This window comes from Prionailurus bengalensis, chromosome D4, assembly GCF_016509475.1.
Source record: "Prionailurus bengalensis isolate Pbe53 chromosome D4, Fcat_Pben_1.1_paternal_pri, whole genome shotgun sequence".
NCBI classification, from domain to species: Eukaryota; Metazoa; Chordata; class Mammalia; order Carnivora; family Felidae; genus Prionailurus; species Prionailurus bengalensis.
This window is the reverse complement of record NC_057359.1, coordinates 910,014-920,812: the sequence shown is the minus strand read 5'-3', so window position 1 is coordinate 920,812 and position 10,799 is coordinate 910,014. Positions and strand designations below refer to the sequence as shown.

Here is a 10,799-nt window from a genome sequence, read left to right as displayed (position 1 = left end):
GGCCCCTCTGGGCTGTGGGAACCGGGACACGCCCCCCAGCACCACCCCAGGGGCAGGGGGGGCGGGCACACACCTGGCTGCCTCCCTGCAGGTGCAGCACCAGCTCCAGGGGCTCCGACGCGGGGATGGTAGCCCACACCTCGCTCCAAGCATCACCGCTGTCTGACACCCGCAGGTGACCACACAGCAGGCTGGGCTGGGCGTCCACAGCCGCCTCCTTCTGGAGACACAAAGGATGGGTCAGGCGCAGCCTCCCTGCAGGTGGCAGCCTTATGGGCGGAGGTGGGGGTAAAAGCGCCAGGCCTGGCCTTCTGGGAGCAGACTGGACAAGGTCCCGGGCTGGCCTGACCCACTCCAGGTCACCACAAGGCTTCTTGCTAGCAGGCTGGACCCTCTAGGAGAGTGAGGCCACCAGTGGGTCCAGGAGAGAAATAAACACAGAGCAGGGAAGAACAGAACAGCAGGAACCAGGGTGTGGCTCACGGGGAAGGGCTGTGTTTCAGCTGAATGCACACACCATACACACACACACACACACACACACACACACACGTGCACATGAACACAGACACTGAGCACACGCACACACCGTGTGCACACGAGCACACACTGAACACACACACACCCTCTGTCCCGGCCCAAGGGAAGCCAACAGCTCTGGGAGCATGGTCTACACCGTGCCAGGGACAGGGGCTCCTGTCCAGGACGTTCACTGGCCCCGCCCACCTCTGTGCTGTGCTTGGGGTCCTCGGGCACCGCCTCAGGGCTGGGGGTCTCAGGTGCTACCTGCTGCGTCAGGAAACACTCTCGGCAGACTCGGCTCTGCCTGCCGTTCTCAGCCTTGAACTCGGAGCACTTCCCACAGATGACCTGTAAGGGAGAGGGCACCTGTGACCTCACCTTCCAGACAGAAGACTGTCCAGGAAGAGGCTGGAAGAGCCAAAGGGCCAGGAGAGACGCGGCATGTAGAGGGGAAGGGTTTCTCCGCAGGAACCTCGTCAAAGGACAGGGACCCTGGTACGGGCCCCTGCCGGGCATCCAGGACTTGCCTCCTCACCTGGAGGGCCTAGAGGTCTGTGTGGAAGACTGGGAAGAGGTGTGTGTGCACGGAAGGAAGACTGGGAAGAGGCACAAAGCACATGGAAAGATGCTCAACATCACTTGTCATCAGGGGAATGCAAATCAAAGCCATGATGAGATGTCACCTCACATCAGTCAGAATGGCTATTATTCAGAACACAGAAGGTAAGTGTTGGTGAGGATGTGGAGGAACTGATGCCTTCAGCATTGTTGCTGTGAATGTAAAACGGTATGGGTACTGTGGAAAAGAAATATTTGGGGCCTCAAAAAAATTGAAAATGAAGTTACCCTATGACATAGCGATTTCCATGATTTCTACTAGATTTCTACTTCTATGTCTAAGGATGGTTGAATAAGTGAATGGACAGATGGATGATGACCCATCCGCCTACCATCCACCCACTCATCCATCCACCCATCTATCCACCCACACTCACCCTCCATCCATTCATCCATCTATCCAACCACTCACCATCCACCCATCCATCCATCCTCTATCTATCCACCCACCACTCATCCACCTGTCAGTTCACTTAAGGGCTCATCCATTTACCTCTCCTTCCCCCAGTGCCTCAAGGTTTCATGCAAGGGCATGACAGCGAACAGCAGACCAGGCACAGTCCGCTGGTATGTTCTGGAAAAAACAGTTCTAAGACAGCTCTGTGCTTAGACCCCTTGTTGACACACATTCCACGTTAACGACTTAACCTAGGAACACTTCATCAGGCACAACTTTCCCTTCCAATGTTAAATTCAAAACCCCACCCTCAAGAGAAAGGGTCGTGGGGGCTCTGCGAGGAGAAATGGAGACGGTGATCAGTCAGGGTGCCGGTTGAAGGTGGCCTCACATTCCACAGGTCCACCCAACCGTCAGCACCCTTGGAGCACCCGGACCGAAGCGGCAGGAGGGAACCCCATCACGCCTGCACCCTGCACCTGCCTCCCCCCACCCCCTCCCCCCCACCTCCTCACAGGGCATGCGGTCACCCTCATCCCCCAGCTCCCGGGACACCCAGCTCTGAGCTCTGTGGTCCCAAATCCGCCACTTTTTCAGCCACGACAGCGCTGGCCAGACGCGAGCGGACCAGAGAAAGGAGAGGAGCCCCCCTACTCGGGACGGGCCGTCGCCTGCCTGCTCCAGGGCGCCACTCCGCGGGCGGGGAGGGGACGCCGCTCCCAGCCGCCGCCGCTCAGACTCACCGCCCCGCACAGCTTGCACCGGTGCTTCCTCTTGGTGATGGAGTTGAAGGTCTCGCCGCAGCTCCTGCAGCCCTGCTTCTCCTTGTCGCGCCTGGTCTTAGCAGACCCTCTCCTCGGCTCGGGCTACGGGGGCGGCAAGGGCGCAGGGGCAGCTGGGTGAGCACGCGGGCAGCGCACGTGCACAGCGAAACGCTCGCGGCGCAGAAGACGGAGCAGAGCACGTCGCCTCTGCTCCCGCCCAGCTCCACCCCCCAGGCTGCCCTGGGGTCACTGTGGCCCACAGGAAGGGTGCAAGGGGTCTGGATCTCTGCTTGGATCGACTCGGCCTGCGTGGAGGCCAGTGACAGCCTGCTGGGTCTGAGAAGACGGTGCCCAGCCGCCCAGGCGGGGAGGGGGGGTCTGCCCGGCGCGGCCCGCATTGCCTGGCGCCCGTGCCGCTGGCCTGGGGCTCAGGGGCACACAGGGCCCACCTGGGCACCAGGGAGGTGGGCGGCAACTGCACCCTCTCCGCCTCCACGAAGCCTCCACCAAGCGGTCTGGCCCTCCCGCCCAGGGGTTGCCAGGGGATCAACAGGAAGTCAGGAAACGAATGTGGTTTGTGTTCACAGAGGTTACACAGTTTTGGGACAAGTCACACGAACACCATAAAGCGCTTTTCGTCTAAACAAGCTGCGTCGGGTCCGGGGGGCGAGGGCAGGGGTTTTCATTTTACTCTACTGCTTTCGTGATTGCAGACGAGGATTTTGTCGTCGAATGTATCCACTTTTCTTCCTAACTCTGATGTCGCCCAACGCTAAGGAGGGGGCCCCTGTGTGAGAGGTGCCGTCAGACGACAAGTGGGGGCACTGTTGAAGGCTGCCCGGACACCGCTCAGGGAGAAGACCCGCGTGCAGGGCGGCAAGCAGAAAGGTTATTTGTGAGCGGAGACAAGGCTGCAGGAAGCACGCCCGGGGGCTGCTACTGGCTGTTTGGGGCCAGGGTAACTTTCTAGCCCGAGTCTGACTGCAGTTGCTCAGTTGTTCACCAGAAACATCTTATAGAAGAGAAAGAAACCAGTAAACAAGCAGAATGCAAACCAGCCTCTGCGAGCAGCCCCCTCCCAGCCTCCCGGCCCCACCAGGTTCCATCTGCACCACGGACAGCGGGGTCTGCGTGCTCGGCTCCCATCCCCTTGTCACCGTGACTTCAGTTGTGTCCAGGACCCCAGCACCCCCAAGGCAAAGGCTTTCTCACCAGCAGGAGGCAGGTGTGAGCAGGTGCACACTGCGCAGACAGCACAGCATGAGGCTTCGGTGGGGGCTCAGCAGGGCCACTTGGCTGAGCCTTGGTTTCCCCATCTGGGTAGGAGTTGTACAGCCCCCAGCCCCTGCACTGCCCCTCATCAGCCACGAGACCATGAACGAATCATCTCTCCGAGCCTCAGGGTCCCCCATCTGTACAGTGGGGTTAGCAACGGCTCCTAAGCCCCATCATAGCAGGTGGATCCTGACTGACTTTGCCAACCCTCCTTCTATGTTCCCATTTCTCCCCACCTCACTCAGGGCTCCTTTCCTGGAGACTATCTCAGGACTGCTCAGGGCCAGATGTGGGAGGGACGGGGTCTGGGGTCGGGGGCACAGGGCAGGGAGAGGAAAGGGGAATGTGGTCATCCTTGAGGCATGCCATGGCCCAGAAGCCCCCACCCTGCCCTCCACCACCCCCCAGGGCGACCCACCAAGGGCCTGCGAGGCACAAGCGGCCAGCAGAGAGCAGCAGGGCAGCTGGATGTGTGCGCTGGCCCAAGGCCAGAGCCACAAATCACAGCCGGGAGTCCGAGTGGGCTTCCAGGGTGTCCCAGGGGGTTGGGGCAGGAGGAGGGCCGGAGAGGGCTGGCCCGTAAGAGCTGGAGGCGAATGCTGTGGGGCTGGAGCGCCTGGGCACCACCTGAAGGTCAGCGGAACCAAGGGCAGCTCCACAACAGGGAGGCTGGGGGCTGGGGCTGAGGGGAGCAGCCTTCTCTGGAGAGCATTCTGTAGCCCCACGCCAGCACCCTCGGTCTGGTCTTGATGTGGCTCGCCCCAGGCCGCGCAGCTCCCAACACTGACACTGACACTGAGGGGTCAGGAACCCACCCGCAAGGCCGGGGACTGGGTCTCCTTGGCTCACCAGGCTCCCTCTGTGGTCAGGTTATCAGACGAGTGGATGAGAGCAGTGCTCATCTGTTTGGATGCCGCGACAGCTGAAAGGCCTGGGCCAAGTCCTCAGGCAGGTACAGAACTGTGGCACCCGCAAGGCTCCACCCAAAGCACCCCACATGCCAACATGGATGCGGGAGGGGGTCTCTGCCCAGGGCGCTGGGGTCTGATTCACTGGGTGTTTTTCGTCCCACAGCATAGAAGCAGGAGAAACATTCAGGCAAACGTTTGCCCCCAACAGGTGGCTGTGACAAGCAGCCCCTGAAAGAACCTCACACCTGCCCGAGGGTCCTGCAGGGCGTGGACATGGACCCTGCCCGGCCCCTCTGCTCCCTGTGGGCAGCTCTGTCCTATGAGCCCAGAGGTTGGGCTCGGGGTGGAAGGGCAGCGCCACGTCGTGGTGGTGGTGGGGGCAGGGCCTTGCTTGGCAAGGAACTCCCTTAGAGGGTTCCGCACGTCCCCCCCCCCCCCCCCGCCATGCGTCTGGGCCCCAGGAAGCCTCTGTGAAGAGCCACGTGACTCTTGCAGAACACTGAGGGCTTCAGCTACTTGCGAAACTTCCTGGTTTGGGTTTAGCTTCTCTTAGGAAAAGTGGCTTGCAGAAGCATCTGTCTGAGGACACCAGGGCTCAGGAAATGAGACCAGCACAGCATGCATGGGCTTAGCCATCCTCTCTAAATGTGCTAAGAGTAAGCTTACGTCTGTAGCAAGGGTCAGTCTTTCGGTGTCAGAATGAAAACTCATTTTTGAGCACCTTCCGTATAGGTGCCCAGAGGAGGTCTCACTCAGGCCCTGTACAGCCAGGGCTCTGCCCACACTGAGCCGCCCCAGGTCCAGAAACCTCTCTGCTCATAGGACGCACCAGTGAGAAAAGCATGGAGCTGCCAGTCTGCTGCACTGTTTGTATGTCGGGGGCCCCGAGCAGGTGCACAGGCCCAGGGGAGGGTCAGGAGGGTGAAGCCAGACACAGGAAGTCCCTCAGGGAGTTCACGGGCGGTGACAAGACCATCCCTTCCCCACTGCCCATGCCCCTTTCAGGCTTCTTGACTCAATAACTCTAATTGCTGGGGACTGCGTCTGTTCCCCAGCGCCATGAGGCAGCTGTACCACTTGAATAAGGGGGTTCCTCCTGTCACCTGGCCCCTGCACCCCTCATGACCCCCAAATGCCCCCTCCTTCGCTGGGGGCCCAGGAGCTTCTCAAGGTTTTCCCAGTGCCTGGTACCCGAGGACACAGGCTGGGGGCCCAGATTCCACTCTCCTAAGCAGCAGGAGGCTGCAGTGTCCAGGTGCACCTGCCCCTCCCAGCAAGGGCCACGATGGGAGGAGGGGACTAATGTATTCTTACTAAAAATTCAGGCCATGACAGGAAGCTTGCTCCCTGTGGCCAAGGAGACAACTGCCATCTCCCCAAAGTTTCTTCAGATGCCCTCTTCCCAACTCGAGGAAGGAGCCAGAAGCCAGGCCTGCCTCCCAAGCCTCTCTCCAAAATGGGGCTGCCCAGAACAACGACCAATCCACAAGGGCCACACAGCCTCACTGGGCGAGCTCTGGGCTTCAACGCTGGATTAGGGAGACTCAATAGCAACTTAAGGCAGCACCTGGAGGGGGGGACGTGAGCCTGGAAGGTGAGGGCGTGGGAGAGGAGCGGAGAGGCTGGCGGGTCGCAGAATGTGACGTGGGGGACTCAGGAGCAAACCCTCGGGCAGCCAGCCCAAGTGTGGGCCTCCAGCCCTTCCCCGCCAGCCTGCCCAGGAGTGTCCCCTCCGGCACACAGGTGCAACACTCCCTGATGTCTCGGGTCACAGCTGTCATCAGGGTTCATGACTGGTAGGCCAGTGGTCAACAACCACACTCACAAAGTGCCAGGCACACACACTCACCCTCCTACCTAACCCCCCAACCAGCCAGAGGAGAGGAGGCCTGTCCCTGTCCGTGGGTGGGGACAGGGACACAGGCTACCTCACTCCTTCCCTGCCTGCCTGGCCCCAGGTGGCAAGAAGGTGAGCAGGCTTGGAGTGGGGGTCTCGGGCACCACTGTCTTCCTGGGCCTGCAGGGAGGACCTCCCTCCATCCTCCTGGGCCCAAGACATGGGTCAGACACCGCCTCCAAGGAGCCTTCCCTGAGAGCACCCCTGCCTGTCCTCCTGAGCCCTGGGGCCAGGGGGTTGACCTTTCCCTTTTGGATGACCCAGCGGCCTAAAGGTCAGGCACCGCCCTGAGTCACTTTTCACAGGAGGTAAAGAGCCCAGCTGTGTGACCTCTACCCAACCCAGGCAATGGACACATGGGTCCCAGCAGGCTCCCCCGAGTCCTCTCCCAGCAGGGCCAGAGGCTGTCACTGAGAGGACTCAGGTCAAATGCGGTGGCATCCTGGTCCCAGCTCACCCTCCACTTTCCACCCCTGCCGAAGCTGGAGGGGTCACTTACCCCCGTGGTACCCCCTCCACCGCCGGCTGCCACAGCAGGGTCCTCAGAGCTGGCACTCACCACCTGGAAGGGACAAAGACAGTCAGCATGAGTGCAGGTTCCACGGCCCTGCGCTGACATCCAGTGTGGCCGTAACCCTACACCTTCTGCCTGACCACAGGGGCAGGAAGAGTCTACTGGGGCCCAGTGTTTGCTGGGACTTTGGGGAACTGCTCCTCCCGGGCCTAGCGTGGGACACTCCTGCAGAGTCTGTGCCCCACCGTGTAGGGTAGGGGAGAGGGCCTGGCTCTTCCGGCCCCTCTGTAGCCGCAGGGATGGTTCGGAGTCCAGGCTGCCTCTGCTTAAGGGGGCCTGAGACGGATGCAAAGTTTTCTTTCAAAATGTGTTCACGAAGCAGAAAATAAAGGACAGATATGATGCAAATATTAAGTGGTCTGACAGGCAGACCCAGTGAGGCTGTGGGAGGGCCAGCCGGGCCTGGTGATGGGGACACGGGGACACGAGGCTGTGGGGCCAGGCTGGGCCGGGCTTCCCTTGGTTTCAAGGGTGCCTCTGCTGGGGGGTGGGAGGGAGGGACCCCTCCTCTGAAGGCACTCATGACTGTGCCCACAGGAGGTGACCCCTAAGGGGTGGCTGCGGTTGACACGGCCCACACCTGGCCCTGGGCAGGGCCCTGCCTCCTGCGTGTGGGGACAAGCGAGCTCCTCATGCACAGCGTCACCCAGGCCCATTCTTCCTTCCTGCCCAGCTGAGCACTGACCCACCTCGTTGAGCCCCATGGCCCCTGTGTCAGTACTCAGTAAGGGACAGGCAGTGAGTGCATGTCACCCACACGCTGGCCCCTGGTCCTTCCCCGGGGTGCCAGCCCTCTTGCATCAGGCCTAGTGCCCACCCCTCAGGGTCCCTGCCGTGCCTCCAGGGCGCTGGTGCTCACAGGGGACTCTGGGGTGAGAGAGGGGTCCTCATCCTGGCCGAAGGAGCCGCTGAAGGCCTTGAAGGTCTGGCTGTTCTGCCTGTGCCTCTCAATGGTGGCCTCAATGACCTGAGATGAAACCACAGAGAACCAGGGCCCTCAGCGAGCACATCCAGGAGGGCAGGGGCCAGCACACCTCTGTCCTCACGGATGGATCCCATGGCCACGCACGTCCCTCTGACCCACGACCCGACACAGGTCACCCATGGCCAACCAAGTCTCTACTCCCCATCCACAGGTCCCAGGCCCACCCTGCATGCCAGGTGCCACCCCCCCAGCCACACCACCTGCCGCCTGCCAGCGTCTAGGCTGCCACAGATGCTTCCCGGATATGTTGTATGGACCTGCAGACACACATCCATTTCCCACAGCAGCATTCCCACCTTGTTTCTGTTTGAATTTCCTTTTTCTCTCCTTGCCCAGATTTCTGTTCTAAGAATTCTGGAAGCCACAGGCCTTCCGGGTCAGCGCTACACTGGGCTCCCTTCCTCAGCCCCTGCTCTGACCTTTGCCCTCATGGCTTTAGTCTCTGTCCCCCTTGTCCTCACCGTGGCTGATCCAGGCTAAGTCTGCTCTGGCTGCCCCAGAACACTGGCCACCTCCCCATTCCATGTGACCTGCTGCTCGTGCCGGCTGGCCGTGGGCTCCCCTTGGGCCCACCAGACGGCAGAGATCCACGTTCCCACCTGACCACCTCCAGGCCTTCCGTGTTTATTTGTTCACTATGGTGCCAAACACGTGAGCCGATTGAAAGACTTGTGGCATCTGAAGGGACTTAATGAGGGTCATGTCATCACTGCGAGGGGACACATGGGTGGGCAATGCCTGGGCCACTCTATCCCTTGCTGCAACATGAAATGGCCACACTGCCCAAGAATTTGGTCGATTACTTTAAAATTTTAAAAGCTTCACCTGAATCCATTCTTTTTTCTCTTCTTCCGTCCTATAAAAACAAAAGCAGTATTTTATCAACCTGGTCTTAGACACCATTAATCACCAGACTCCTGTCAGTCCCGCAGCATATGCCCCACCTGCTCACAGCCTCCAAGTGCAGCTCAAGGGCTGGAGGACCGTCCCCAAGTGCTCTGGCACACTGTGGGCAGGTGCAGTCCTGTGAGACCAGCTGGAGTCAGGGTGTGTGCAGGTCGGGTAGGTGTGTCCAGGTGGGACAGGTGCAGTCACATGAGACCAGCTGGAGTCAAGTGTGTCCGGGGGGGGGGGGGGCGGGCAGGTGTGTCCAGGTGGGGCAGGGGTGGCCAGGTGGAGTCAAATGTGTCAGGAGGAGTCAGCTGTGCCCAGGTATGTCTAGGTGGAGTCAGGTGTGGCCACATAGGGTCAGATGTGTCTAGACAGGATCACATATGGCCAGGTGTGGTATGCAGATCCCCCTGCAGTGAATGTAAATCAACGCCTCCCTGGACCACAACAGTTGTTACAAAGATCTCACGTTGCTCATGGAAACGAGAGACGGGATCTCCTGTACGCTCCTGCCCCTCAGAGCACAAGCCTGGCATCAGTTACAGGGTAGTGTGACGACAGCCACCAAAGCCTAAAGCACATGTGCTACTGTCTGACCAATGAATTCTACTTCAGGAAACTTCCTGAAAGACAGGCTGACAAACACGCACAGAGCTGGCACAAGGACGCTGCTTCTAGCACTTTCTACAGTATGAAGATGCAGAAAGAGCCTAGGTGCCTGTCAGCAGGAGCTGGCCACTGCCCATAACAGAGAATTATGCTGCTTATGGAAACGGGGCTCGGATATGAAATGATTTCTTACAGCAAGGGGCAGAACGGGCTATATAATAAATAACCATGTGCGATTTTAAAACTCAGTACACGTTCATACACCCAGAAGTTCTGGAAAGACACCTCCAAGATGATTAAGAGTGTCTGCTGGGGTCCAGAAGAGGAGGAAGACAGCAGCTAAATTTTCACCAACTTCCCCTTAGAGCTGTTACATTGTAAACCACAAATAAGTGAATAACATAAGCCCAAAACAACACGTCACAAGGTTATCCCGTTCAGAAAAAGAAAGCTGTCTGTTAAAATCTCAGGTCAAAGCTGTTCCCACAGCAGCAGAGGCTGGGACAGCCACCCTTACCGAGTCTGCAGCTCCAGGGACCGCTTCCTTCCCATTATGACGAAAGTGTGGGGTGCGTTTGGCTTGACGATATCCTGCACCTAGAGACACAGGGCCAAGGGCAAAACAAAACCACCGGTTACTTAGCAGGCCCTGAGCAGCAGGCTCATGCTCTCAGACTGGGGGTCTTTCCTGAGAGGGGGCAGAGGTGACCTAGTGGGTGGGACACTAGGGGAGCTGGTCCACGCAGGAGGGCGGACCACTGTCCTGCCCAGACAGGGCTAGGACCTCTCGTCTCCTGTGCTTGGAACTGTGCCGGCCAAGCCCTCCTGTCTGTGGGGCTTCCCAGGAAGTCAGCCACCAGCCCCTGATGAGGGGAACCTTTCCCCACCAAAGCACCTGCAGGCACTGCCCCTGGGAGAAGAATGGGAATCTCAGAAGGAGCCGGAGGATCTCTACCACTCCGCCAGCCCCCGTGATGGGAAGTCACCCTCATCCCTCTGATACCCTACCCCTAACTAAGACCCTCAGGCCCACCAGTGTCAGAACTACAACCCAGCCTTAGGGAGATACAGGCCTACCCAGAATCTGGGGTTGGGCCTCATAGCAAGAATTTCCCAAATGCTCCAAGGTTGACAACTTGACCGTTAACATGTCTAGTTAATCATATGCCACTGATTCCTTACACAGAAACATTACAAAATGAGTTCTTATAAAAAGTAGAAAAATGTGTTTTTTTCTGTAGTTTTTACTTTTAACGCTTTTTCTTAAGCCTGGATTCAAAGAATTCTAAGAGGTATATTTTCTTCAATCATTAAGGCAAACCTTCACCTCATGAAACTGATTAAGCACTTGATTTA

At 58.9% G+C, this 10,799-nt stretch overlaps 1 protein-coding gene across 2 annotated transcripts in view; it reads right to left on the bottom strand.

Annotated features, from left to right (window-relative positions):
- The window catches only part of FGD3 (FYVE, RhoGEF and PH domain containing 3), a 40,768-nt gene that overhangs the window by 5,106 nt on the left and 24,863 nt on the right, over window positions 1-10,799 (bottom strand). For both annotated transcript variants that reach the window (XM_043567264.1, XM_043567265.1), the window contains exons 11-17: window positions 9,961-10,040; window positions 8,769-8,799; window positions 7,818-7,925; window positions 6,884-6,946; window positions 2,281-2,403; window positions 727-870; window positions 74-220 (exon numbers count right to left, since the gene is read on the bottom strand). In XM_043567264.1, the coding sequence (XP_043423199.1) occupies window positions 74-220; window positions 727-870; window positions 2,281-2,403; window positions 6,884-6,946; window positions 7,818-7,925; window positions 8,769-8,799; window positions 9,961-10,040 (696 nt within the window). The remainder of the gene's footprint in view (window positions 1-73; window positions 221-726; window positions 871-2,280; window positions 2,404-6,883; window positions 6,947-7,817; window positions 7,926-8,768; window positions 8,800-9,960; window positions 10,041-10,799) is intronic.